The 13,668-nt window shown below is 34.7% G+C and overlaps 1 protein-coding gene across 3 annotated transcripts; it reads right to left on the reverse strand.

The window, feature by feature from the left end:
- Window positions 1–436: 436 nt before the first annotated feature.
- LOC123665155 lies at window positions 437–13,420 on the reverse strand. Of its 3 annotated transcripts, XR_006744994.1 has the most exons (4): window positions 13,410–13,420; window positions 6,498–6,501; window positions 1,482–1,690; window positions 925–1,091 (listed from the first exon to the last, which is right to left on the reverse strand). XR_006744994.1 is itself a non-coding variant. In XM_045599500.1 (2 exons), exons 1-2 carry the CDS (start codon window positions 2,217–2,219, stop codon window positions 447–449), a joined length of 759 nt encoding a protein of 252 aa, XP_045455456.1. In that variant the 5' UTR covers window positions 2,220–2,238; the 3' UTR covers window positions 437–446. The 3 variants fall into 3 exon arrangements, 2 of the variants coding, with proteins under 2 accessions (XP_045455456.1, XP_045455455.1); XM_045599500.1 differs by lacking the exons at window positions 925–1,091; window positions 6,498–6,501; window positions 13,410–13,420 and adding an exon at window positions 437–467 and having other exon boundaries at window positions 1,482–2,238; XM_045599499.1 differs by lacking the exons at window positions 6,498–6,501; window positions 13,410–13,420 and having other exon boundaries at window positions 1,482–2,238.
- Window positions 13,421–13,668: the final 248 nt, after the last annotated feature.

Below are 13,668 nucleotides of genomic sequence, written 5' to 3' on the forward strand. Positions count from 1 at the left end.
CAGACACGGAACGCACGTAACAATAAAGTCTTCTATTTTTTGTGCTAAATTTTTGACATAATAATCTTTATCAATTAGCTCAATCATTTTCTTTTTTGAAAAATGACCATTTGAATGAATTTTACTGATAATTTGTTTTTCAAGACCTTTAGGTATAACTAATTTTTCCTCTAATCCCTTGACTAACAGGCCATTACTTATCCCATAGTCCTTATAGGTTCCACTCTGTAATATTTCCTTTATAGCATTAATACCATCATCTTGCTCTTGAGCCTTCTTGATACTGTCATGCAAACTCATCTGATTCAACGCTACATAGGGTATCCTGCTAAGTGCATCGGTATGCTTCATCTTGTCCCCAGCACGGTGCTCAACAACAAAGTCATAGTCCTCCAGTAGTAACACCCATCTTGCCACTCTCGTTGTGAGATCTTTCTTTCGCAACGTCATCTCAAAGGCTTTGCAATCTGTAACAATTTTAAACTTTATTCCATACAAGTAACATCGAAATTTTTTAACGCCTTCAATAACAGCTAGAGCCTCAAGCTCATAACTCGAGTAATTTTTCTCTGCGGCACTAGTCTTTCGACTCATATAATGTACTGGATGTAGACAGCCATCTTCCTCATTCCACTGTAGTAAAATAGCTGAATAGGCCACCAGCGATGCATCTGTATGTAGCTCAGTCTTATAGTTAGGATTATAAATTTTTAACACAGGGTTGGTAGCTAACAGTGCTTTCAACTTATTAAATGCAAATAACTCTCTATCATTAAACTGGAATGATACATTTTTTTTAAGCAGGTCTGTTAAAGGCTGTGCAATTGATGCATAATTAGGTATAAATTTTCTAAAATATGATGTTAAACCTACAAAACTATGGAGCTGTTTGATTGTTTTTGGAACGGGATATCGAACCACAGCTTCCGTCTTGTCTGGTGAAGGCCTTACCTCGCCATTTTCAATTAGATGTCCTAAGTACTCTACCTTCTTACATATCAACTGACTTTTCTTCCAATTGATCTCGAGTCCATACTCTGAAGCCACCCTTAAAACTTCCTCTAAACGTTCCACAGCTTGTTCCTCATTCTCTGAAGGTATTATTAAATCATCAATAAAGATTATAACTATACCTTTTGCAACTCTCTGAATATTATATTGATGAACCGAGTAAAAACCTTAGGGCAAACCGCAAGACCAAACGGTGCTTTTAAAAACTCCCACTGACAGTTGTGTGTAACAAAGGCTGTATATTTAATTGAATCTTCATGAACAGGTAAATGGAAAAAACCATTTTTCAAGCCTATAGTACTAAATATTCTAGCATTCGATAGCTTATCAATATGATCTTGAATTACAGGCATTGGATACTCATCCTTTACCAGCTTTTTGTTTATCAGTCTGTAGTCTATACAAACTCGAGGACTACCATCTTTTTTTCGTACTAAAACTACTGGACTTGAGTATTCAGAGTAACTTACCCGTATTATTCCATTTGCCAGCCATTCCTGTACCTGCTGGTCTACTACCTGTTGTTCCTTAATAGCCAATCGTCGCGGTCTCTGGGCCACTGGTATTTCGTCCTTCAGAACTATTTTCAGTTGGATAGGTGCCTCCTTCGTCTTATTTGGTGTATACATTTCAACCATACGTCTTACTTTGCAATGTGTACCCATACCGACACCTTCGCCTACAGAAAACATAACATTAGGAACATAATACGACATATTTCGCAACCAATCTTCGTTACGGGGTAGTAAGAGAACGCTGCCACTATCCATTAACATTACAATATTGCTTAAAAACTCCTGACCTATTATTACATCGTACGGCATACAATCTGTAGGAACTACATAAAACTCGGTACTATTGTAACAATTATTATCAATTGTAATCGGAATTTTCAACCGACCTATCGACGTAATATTATTGCAACCAATACCTCGCATAACTACACTGCACTTTCCCAACTCCGGCGCATTTAACGCTTTATAACAATTATACGATATTAGGTTAACATCACTGCCCGTATCTATTAGCGCACAAACACTTTTATTGCCAATTATTATATTTTTAACCGGCTTTTTCATATCTACCGCTACACAATTTTTATTTACTATGACGTCTTTGATATTTGAATTTGATACAGATGACAGTAATCGTTGTGACATCGCGTAAGGTGAAGTCAGCTGATACACTTCTCGCTCTCGAACCGCCATGTTAGAAGTGTTCGGGTCCGTTCGCTCGCTCTCGGCACTGATGTTGTCTCGCTCGCTCGTTGTTTCAATGCACATCGTTTGTTTCGTTGCACGGTCTGTTCCGGAAGCGTAGTGATCGGAATGATTCGTTTTATTTTGAACTGTTCCGCCAATCCCCGGCCTATGTGTAGTTGTCGTCTCTTGCCTGTCATTGGTCCTGCATTGTGACGAATAATGACCGAAGCCGTTGCACCGGAAACACTTCATACCTTGACCTTTACGTTTATAAGGGCATTCTATTGATAGGTGATTTATTTCACCACAGTTAAAACACCTTTTATGCTTGATGATTTTTCTTTCAGGACACAAGGCAACTTTAGCACGATCGGGTTTCTGCGTTATTATCTTCTCCCGCACCTGCTCGTATATTTTAAGTTTTTCTTTCAGGTCGCTGTACGTTGTAACACCGTATAACATAATTTTCCGCGTTTCGTCATCCTCTATGCCGTCAACTATGTACTTGATCGCAACATAATCGGGCATTTTACCGCGTCTTCCTAACTCCTTCATAACCAGTACATAATCTAGACACGATTCGTTTGCTTGTTTCTTGCGCGCCGACATCATTTCATGCACACTTTTCGCGTCCAACGTATCCGGGAACTCCTTGGTTAACGCCGCCTTAAGATCCTCCCACGTCTTAAAAGGCCTTTCCGACTTCAACCATAGCGCCGCAGTGCCCACCAGTGACCGCCTAGCCACGATGAGTTGCTGTAGCGCCGACCACCCGAATATTTCGGCATTTTCGTCAACCTCCTGCACAAACCTGGCGACAGGGTAAGTTTTGTCGTTGCCGCTGAACTTAGGCACCAGATCCTCAGCATACTGGAGTAAATTCCTGCTCTGCTCACTCATTACCACTGCTTCCTGGCCCGCCTTTGACATCCTGAGTCCAGAAATGGGTTGAGATACGGTATATTTAAATTTAAAATCGACCGTTACAGTACGTCGTCGTCGTCGTCGTCGTCGTCTTACGTCGTTCGATGACTCCTCTGGATAACTTGACTTATATCCCGGACGAGCCCCCAAAATTTGTGGGATAAAATCAAGAAAATCCACAGTCGTTAAAATACCGTTTAATCAAATACACAGAAAAATAAAAATACACGTCTTGCCGTCTTCACTCGCTTAGCGCCACACCCAAACTCACTGTCACACGTTCGTCTGTCAATGTCAATCATTCTTCACATCATGCATACCCACTTTTACATTCCCTTTCATGCATTCGTCTTTAAAGTTACACATCCTACACAAATATCCATTCCGAACAGGAATCGAACCAACAAACCGTCGATGTCTTAGGTGACTACTTGCACGACTACACCAGAGCGTTTGGTTTGTTGAGCGGAATTATTTTAAGCATTGTATTAAATATATTTAATATTGTGGGACATAATAAGATACTATTAAATATTAATCTATTACACCTATAAGTCGTATATAATATGTATAAACTCAAAAATTGTATGAAAACAAAACACCATGCAACTTATTCAAGATTCTCTTCCACCAAAAAGTCGTACAAGGCAGCGTCATAGAGTGCGGTCGGCTTGAGACTTTGTAGTAGCCACGTGGTCCCAAGCACTCTCAACTGTAGAGGATTTATTGTAAGCTCATCTCATATTGGCTTTCGAATGGTTAATCTATAGATAAGTGTAAAAATGGCGTCTCTAAACGTGCTTTGTAAGCGTATTTCATTCTTGAACCAGTTTCATGAGCTACGAAAGCTGATTTGAATTTAAATATCTGTGATTAAAAGTTAAATTAGTAACTTAAGTACGTTTAGCTTTGCGCTTTTTACGACATTTATTATTGTACGTAGTTAAGTCAAATGTTTTACACACTATTAGGTTTATGAGTTATAAAAATAAATTATTAAAATGTATGAAAATAAATGAAAACCAGTGAATCTGGTATAACATCACGTATCGGTTTGAAAACAATTCAACATAATGCGTTCGTCGCTAGTTGGACACCGCTAATGACATCGGTTACCGAATTGTCATTTCGCTCGCCGTTAATTTTAATTATTGTTTAACAGAATTTTGGTTGCAGTTTGTTTATTAATATGTATTTTAATAATTATTCTGTATGATAACCAACGCTTGTCTTCAAGAGAAGTAGTTAGTAATGTACGTAAATAATAAAATCTGAAAAAGTTTTTGACGTGACAACGTCTAATAAATCGATGAACGCCGGCTGCAAGTACGAAAAAAGATGACTCATTGTAGCTTACGCGCATTGTCCCGTCACGTTTGTGCTTTAGTTTGGCTTGCACCGCATCTATCTCTCTTCCACTCCATTGGTCTATACGTCCGAGGAGATGTTTTATTATGACGTTGTCACGTTAACTATCGTCCGTAAACCAACTTTACAGACCAACAATTTTTTCATCATAATGAGTGCAATTTATGTAAGCATTAGAAAACAATAAATATACGTAAAGTTAAAAAAAAGCAATTTTTATATTGTTTGTTGATTTAGTAATCATGACTTATAGTTTGTTTATAAATTACATTTGTAGTGATGATCGTTAAGTGAGTATAACTATCTTATAGATCGGCTATTCAATTTATTGATAACTAGTTGCCCGGACAAACTTCGTTCTGTCAAAAGTTAATAGTATATATTTTTTGTATTAAAACCTTCCGTGGGCCTTAAGGAACATACAAAAAAATAAATTAGCCGAGCCGGTCGAGCTACTCTCGAGTTATGCGCCTAGCAACATTCATTTATCTTCATAGATGATTAAAGGTTATGAGTTAACACATATAAAAAATACAGTCAAGTTGAGAACTACTTTTGCAGTCGATTAAAATACATTTTAGAATCTGTATCTTTCATTAAACAAAACTACAAAGCAATTATAGGAAATTAACACGACCATATTGTTGACACAATTGTGATACAAAAATTAATTTTACGACAGTGAGCGTAGTGGTAACAGTAAATAGCTGTTGTTCTAACGGTCGTTCACCGCTAATGACAGTCATTTATATAAATAGTTCTGATGTGTGTTATTGTATGTCTGTTGGTTTAGTGTTTGTTTCGATATCCCGGAGAGATAGTCTTATTCTGCTAATGCGTGTTGACTGTTAAACGCTAATTGATTTTTATTTATTTTTTAAGCTTTATTGCACACACAAAAAATAAAATATATTTTAGAACGATTAGATACAAAAACAAATAATGTATGCAAAGGCGGCCTTATCGCTTATAGCGATCTCTTCAAGGCAACCTTTAATAGAAGTAGTATAGAAAAAATATGTCGGTAAAGGTGCGCAATCAACAACGCAAGTTTATCGCACATAATTAAATCATTTTATAATACTAAACATAGTTATATAATGCAATATTAATATATTTAAATGATGATTTTATTTATAGACATAAATTAACTATGGCAGAGTCTATGAAGAGTCGTTTCATTTAGTTGGGACGCAGCAGGAAATATCCTACTCAAAATTTGCGGCTAGACTAGAAAAGTACCTTAACCTTACAAAAGAAAATAGTTAAACAATACAGCCTGCAAATCGTTTTGTGTTCCTGTGGTGAATTAGGCAGCCAGAGCACTGGGAGAGAGTAATTTACGTTAATGGTAAATCCATTTTGTTTCTCTGTGGTTTTCCTTATTGAAGATATAATTTTTCGTCTAATAAGTTTAGCTTAGTGTCCGTATTCAAAGATGCCATCTGATAATGTTAGATATTAGTGTAAGTAATGTACATACAGCTGTATTGTGTTCTTGTGGTGAGTAAGGTGACCAGAGCTCCTGGGGAGGATTGGGAGTCGAGAGGTTGAGGGTCTACAATGCGCTTGCGATGCTTGTGGTGTTACAGGCGTCTAAAAATTACGGTAACAGCTTACCGTCAGGTGGTTCGTACGCTTGTTTGTCAACCTAGTTATATAAAAAAAATATATACAAAAAAATAACTATATAGTACTCTTGACTCTTAGAGTTGACTTGGGTCGTGAATCGATTCCACTTCCCCTGTAACAGAAAGCAGGGTCACTCAACGAAATAATGCTTAATCTTATTGCAACCTGAATAGCCAATGAGTTCACTCGTATTTTTTTAATAAAGAAAACAATTTTAGAATGCATTTTGAAATTTTAAATTTGGACCTTCATTTAAAAAACAAATTCGAAATTTAAATAAGTCTTTCGTTCATTGGAATTGATGAAAAGCTAAAATTATGCAAGTTTTTTCGTCTAAGTGGAAGGAAAATTCATAAACACTTGACTTGGTTTTAATTTGCAGATTGTTATAAGTATGTTATATTCTTTTAAAGTGTTGAAAGCTGTTATAATATTGTTAGCATTTAAATTTGTGTTTCAAACAATTATTAAAATATTTAAGATTGTATTGTTCTTACTGCAGTCATTATTTCTTGAAGTACCGGAAGAGCATGAAGATGGCGACACTATCTTCCAAATAGTTGATAGTAATTTTTTGATTGGTCAGTCGCCATCTTTGTAATCTATTGGCAGGATTATTTTCCTATAAATATGATAAGTGAAGTTAGTTATTATTTATAGTGCGCTTAACGTTGCTACTCGATAAGTGGCGTATAAGTGATTAGTGTAACTTATTCAATGTAGTTAAAAGTGTGTACTGTGGATGAATAACTATAGATTTGAAGTGAGAAATGAGTGTTTCATTGAGTGTTTTCAATTGTGGTCTACATTGTTGAAATATAAACAGACATTTAAAATGTACAGTAATAAAGTAATATTAAAAGTAATCATTTTACATGCATTTTATATTTTTTCATATATCGTTATCCTAGTTTTTTATCATTGTTATATATACACATGAATATTTATTTATTTTTCTAAATAAATCATTTGAAATCTACAGTATTAAAATGTGAGAAATCATTGTATCTAAAGCCTATACGCTAAAACCTCTGGCGTTTTGTAACATAGTCACAAAAATAAGGGATCCTTCAAAAAATACCTTAAACTACACTATTTGTCACTAAACACGTCATGATGGCCTGTATGGTATTTGTATGATATATGTATTTATATATGTAAGTATTATGTATATAGTATGTTTATTATTATATATTATCTATATGTACTTTATTAAAATATTCTAATTCGCATGCCAATTATTTATTTATTTACTTCCTAACTGCAGTTTCTGTTTTGTGTCCTATACCCAAAGATTGTCTGGAAGAGATCGCTCTTTCAACGATAAGACCGCCTTTGTACTTCTTTCATTTTATGTTATTATTTTGTTGTTTCTTTTAACGGATAACAATAAAGAGTATTATTATTATAAGGGATATTCCGTGCAAAGTGAATAAACTATCTTGGTTATTTTATAAAAACTTTTAAATACTCATAATGGGACTTACAGCAGTGTTTACCTATCAGCTACTTAAAATTTTACTATAACTCGTTAACTATAGAATATACTATGATAATATTCAATACATACCTTGTGGGCATATATGGGTATAACATATCTGAAAATTCCTAATATGGCACACTCCCCATGTATTATTATGTACTTTTCGATCCTTATTATTTAATACTTTTTTTTTGTTGCAGGTAATACCAGAGTAATATTCAGATGAGGTAATTCGAAATAAAACGAGTGTGCTTTAGATTACATGACTGAATTAAAACTTACGAAACGTAACCCTCTCTTTCTATATTCACCAACTTATATCTCCCTCTCAACTTCCGTTCACCTCGCCCGATCACACCATTTGTCACACCCTAAGTAAAGCATACGTAAAGAAGTTTTACTTCAAAAATCAAAAATCCAAATCGAATTCAAAATTTGACATTTAGAATATTAACTATTACATATAAAAATTACTTAACCTCTGATTTCTATCTACAATAATTTAAATGAAATATATACAGCAAGACAAAGTGCATATACTAACGAGCGGTTAATACTCAATAATAGACACCTGTGGAAGCGCCTGGCGCCGCGCCAGCCGATGACAATCGCTGATAATGGGTGAATTAAAAGAGTTTAGAATTGCATTCGTTATTTTATAATTGAACGATGCAGTCGGAACTTGAACCGACTGCAAATAAGAGATACTTTTAAAGGATGAATAGAAATAAAGCTTTCACAATAAACAGAGTAATAAAAATGTGACGTTCAATTAAATCACGTATACTACATATAATTTCTATGTTATATAAGAAATCGCTAAAATATAAGCATTAGCTGTACTTACAACTATATTTCCTGTGTTCCGTTATATTTCATTTAATTTTTAAATGTTCTGTACAATTTTTAAATTATTTACATTCCTAAGAACCTTTTATAAAGCATTACAAAATAAAAAAATATTTGTATTTGCTCACAAACGAAAAAAAAAGGACGTCATCATCAAGTAATACAACGTACGTAGATGAAAAAATAGTCAAGTAAATACGCGTTATCAAAAATTACTCCAAAAGTAGTTATGAAATCTCGATGAAATTTAAATCTGACCACAAGATAAACACCAGCTTTCGATTAAATTAAAAATTTTCGAAATCGGTACAACCAGCAAAAAGTTATGCGGTATAATACAACATAGGTCGACGAAATAATAGTAAAAACGCATTATCAGATATAACTCAAAAAGTAGTTGTTAGATCTCAAATAAATTTAAATAGGACCAAATGACACGCACCACTTTTCGATTAAAAAAAATGGTGAAAATCGGTCCACCCAATCAAAAGTTCTGAAGTAACATTCATAAAAAAAAATACATTCGAATTGAGAACCTCCTCCTTTTTGGGAAGTCGGTTTAAAACAGCTGTGTTAGTCTAATCGTGCAATATTACATTACCAAGTTCATAATTCCAAGTTCTCAACTACTCTTCTTTTATTCAACTTCTTTGAGGATAAACCATCAAAGCTACGAAATTGTGAGCGGCGAATATTTATATGTGTTTTCATTCTTTATGATTATTAGTCGTTTGCGTGTGTGCGTCGTGCGTGGTCAAACATGTAATCGAGACTTGCGTGAGGGTACTCGAGCAAGAATTACCTAATAAAAGTAAGGATGAAACGTATAAAATGTTTCGTAGTTTTATTTACGGATGTACGTCAAATTTGTAATAAAACTGTTACATTATAACTCATACTTAGGGCTGTCTAATCATAATTAAGCAGACGTGCAGAATTTTCCATCACCTTGCTGATATCGGGGTTAGTAGAAAATCCTAAATGAACAGCAAGAGTATTAATATGCCAGGTATCACTCATGCCAGGTTTTTTTATCAATTTAACCTAGCATTTTGTGAAATATTTTGAAATATTATTTATTTATACTTTACACGTTTGACAACCAGGATAACTAGACGTCTGTCGGGTTAGCTAGCTTAAAATATTTAATATATGCAGAAATGTTTTGTAAATATAATGTATGATAATTTTAATTAAAATAAAAATATCTAAATTATTTACTCTCAAAATTTTTAAATAATAATTGTGTGTGCTCGCAAACGAAAACAACCGACTTCAATTACATCGACAAGTAATACAACGTAAGTAGGCGAAAAAATTAACAAACGCATAAGTCGTCACTACGGTTTTCAAGGGTTTCCCTCAATTTCTCTAGGATTCCATCCTCAGATCCTAGTTTCCATATCACCACGCTTGGAATATCTCCTTTCCAACAAAAAAAGAATTATCAAAATCAGTTCATAAACGACGAAGTTATTCCCGTACATACGTCAAAAATATATATACGGTCGAATGCCGAATGTCGATGAGAGCCCTCCTCCTTTTTTGAAGTCGGTTTAAAACTTTTACAATGTAAAAACCGAGTCTTCGTATTCGTTTTCCTACCCTCCATAGTCTCAGATGACATTTAATGATAAAAAAATGTTCAATTAAATGCGAATACTAAAGCCAGTTCAGACTGCACAATATAGTAAGTAGGTCTGATTAACAATAGCGGAGCTAATTCACTGAATGAGATGTTCAAGAACGTGTGAATGCGGCATTAGTTGCACGGGATTGTGACCCGCATTACATGTTCTACGTTGAACGAAGGCTGTTTATAGATGAGCTGTCTTTTTCACGCCCATGATTGAAATGGTCACGTCGCGCTAAACTGCGTGCTTGTGAATAATTTCCCGAATAACTGAAAAAATCTGGAGCAGCCCGAGAAGTACAGACGTCACAGAAGATCACAGCTAAATAATACTGCTTTCAAGCAGTGTTGTATTCCTGTAGTAAGTAATGTGACCAGAATCCAGAAGGGGGATTGGGAGTAGAGTCGGCCACGCGCTTGCGTTGCTTCCGGTGTTGCAAGCACCTCTTGGTTACGGCAATCGCTTACCATCAGATCGGTCGTACGCTTGTTTGCCGACCTAGTTGTATATATAAAAAAATACTGTATCAATCAAAAATATTCTTAGAACGATTGATTCTTAGAGTGAAATAGTGAGTAACCTAACCTAACCTTGAAAGGTAAACATTCGATGACAGTCCCAAGGCAGTATATAATTTTTAAAATATTTTTAATTACAGTCACATTCCATCCAATGATCACTAAATCTATTAGTGGAACGGGCATAAAATTCTGATTTGTACTTTTGCACCCTATACAAACAACAGACAGACAACAGAATTTTATAACAAGCTGTGCTCCGTGGTTCCACAGACATTAATTTGAGGGGAAAATGGCCTTCTTCGGTAAATAAGCTATCCAACACAAAAATAATTATTTTAGGCGAACCAGTAGTTATATAAGTTAATGCGTTTTAACCAACAAACAAACGAATAAACTTTTCAGCATTATAATATTATAATAAGAATAAGAATTAATAACCGCTTCACACTCAACGGATCCCCCAGTAGGATTTTCTCCTGTATTGGGGTCCGGACACACATACAATACACAAACACAACGCCCAGACCACGACTAACATCTATATGGTCGATACAAATGTCTGTCGTGAGCGGGTATCGAACCCGCGACCGCCAGCGCAACAGACAATGACGCGAATATTAGTTTGGATTTGTTAAAATAATATAAAATGCTAAATTGTGGGGCAGCTAAACAGCAGTAAAAATTACTTGGTACAAAGTTAACGTTTATCTTGATTGAACTTTATTTTTAATTAAATAATTATTATTCAACGAAAGTTTTCATACAACGGATATTCCTTTGTTAAGTAATTATGACTATAATTAAACTTGTAACAAACTTTCGCTAGCTGACACGAAAACTTAATTGTCGAAGCCTAGAGATTAACAGAATAGTTAATGAAGTTAATTTAAATTACTACATTTTTTATTCGGGTTAGGAAGTCGTCTGTTATTGTTAATTTCAAATTATTATAGACTAACTGTGCCTCAAGGATTTACATGCATTGATTTGTAGATACGTTAAGCCGTCGGTCCCGGTTGTTATCATGTACACCTGATAGCGATCGTTACTCAAAGTAGGGAATATATCCGCCAACCCGCATTGGAGTAGCGTGATGGATTAAGCTCTCATCCTTCTCATTGATGGGGAAAGAGGCCTATGCCCAGTAGTGGGATAATACAGGCTGAAGCAGAAATTTGTAGACAAAAATAGCCTATAGTCTTCCTCGGTTAATGGGCTATAAAAAAGAAAACTAATGTTTTCAACTTTATAATATAAGTTTAGATTAATTATAAAGAATGTCTTACATCACTAATTTTTCACCTAGCACCGGTATTATTATTACCTTACTTAGAACAGACGAGTGTTTGTGTAAGCTAACATCGTTCGTATGATTCATCATCCAGCGAATTTCGTACCGTAGGTATACTTTTATTAAATTTTCACAATTTTATTTTATGCAAACCTTGCCCCGCAATATATTGAACATAACTAGAATCGAAATCAAAAATAGCTTTATTCAAAGTGGCTTCAAAAACGCGTTCTAATCGTCATCTTCCAAACAAAAAGTTTAATTACCGTTAAAAATAAAGTACTACGGATTTGGAATGGAGAATTAACACAGAAGAATCGGCAAGAAACTCCACAAAAACAAAAAAAATCGAGTGTGCTTTAGACCACACGACTGAAGTAAAACTTACGAAACGTAACTCTCTCTCTTTCCATCTTTACTATATTATATCTCCCTCTCAACTTCCCTTCGCCTCGCCCGATCACACTTTTCGTAACGCTCTCGTCACGCATTCACCAGCTTACTCTCCAAGTCAATCGTGCGTGAAGTTTAACTTCGAGAAGAACCAATCATTTTGGTACACTAGTTCGGAACATTTCGGCGATTTTCAAGCTACGATCACAACCACCTGGCTCTAAGAGACGCAGATAAGAAGCTCAGTATGTAGACTACCTTAGCCGTAAATAAAGACCGTTGTAAAAATAAAACTTTATTTATACTGGGTTATGCTTACTTGAAACAATAGGAGAGAGGTCAGTTTGACTTGCCGTGCAGTCGACTCAATCAGAATTATACTTTATTTAACCTAACGTTGAAGTTTTTGTTTCATTTTCTTACAGTTACTTAAAAAATGCGCTTTAAGTCTATTTGAGATATAGCATAATATTAATTCGGGGAATTATTCTGCCAGCCTTGTAAGAAAATTTTCAATTTGTATGATTTTATTTTTGTGTTACCTACACATTAGGAAATTTTAAACATTTTTTTTTTATATCATATCAAAAAATTGGCTAGAGCACCGACACGGTCACCCGGAGATGGAGGTTCGATCCCCGCTGGAGCAGTCGATTTTTGATATAATATTTAAAAAAAAAGGTTTAAAATTTTCAAATCTAAATTGAGTTTTGAGAGTCACTTTTGTTCGTATTTGAAATGAACGAAAATAGTATTTTGTATTACTACTTTATAATTTTTATATATAACTAGGTCGGTAAACAAAAGTACCTGATGGTAAGCAATTACTATAGTATATAGGCTCATACAACACAAAAAGCATCACAAGCATGCTGCCGACCCTACACCCACTCTCCTCAGGTGATCTGATCACCTTACCACAGGAATACAACGCTCATTGCTTGAAAGCAATATTATTTTGCGATAATTTTCTGTAAGGTTGACGTTCCCCATTCGGGATGACACAGATTTTGTCTTCCATTTTTCAAAAACTTCTTTATATATTTCATATTATACAATCCTTAGGACTCAGGTATGATTACTTTTTATTACTAAACAGACTTATAAATTTTAATTTTAAGCTCTAAGCACATTTCTGTCTAAACTAATTTATTTGACATTGTTTCAAAGTCGTTATATGAGAATAAGCTGCAACGTACTTAATCGCGTTACGGTAAAACGTATTATTGGAATAAGTACTAGCTTATTACATAGACAAGCAATTATATATCAGGCTTATATAAACTACATAATTGCTTATTATGTATTTTATATATATTTTTAGTAATATTATGTCATAACATTTTATATAGATTGTCTG

This window comes from Melitaea cinxia, chromosome 23, assembly GCF_905220565.1.
Source record: "Melitaea cinxia chromosome 23, ilMelCinx1.1, whole genome shotgun sequence".
NCBI classification, from domain to species: domain Eukaryota; kingdom Metazoa; phylum Arthropoda; class Insecta; order Lepidoptera; family Nymphalidae; genus Melitaea; species Melitaea cinxia.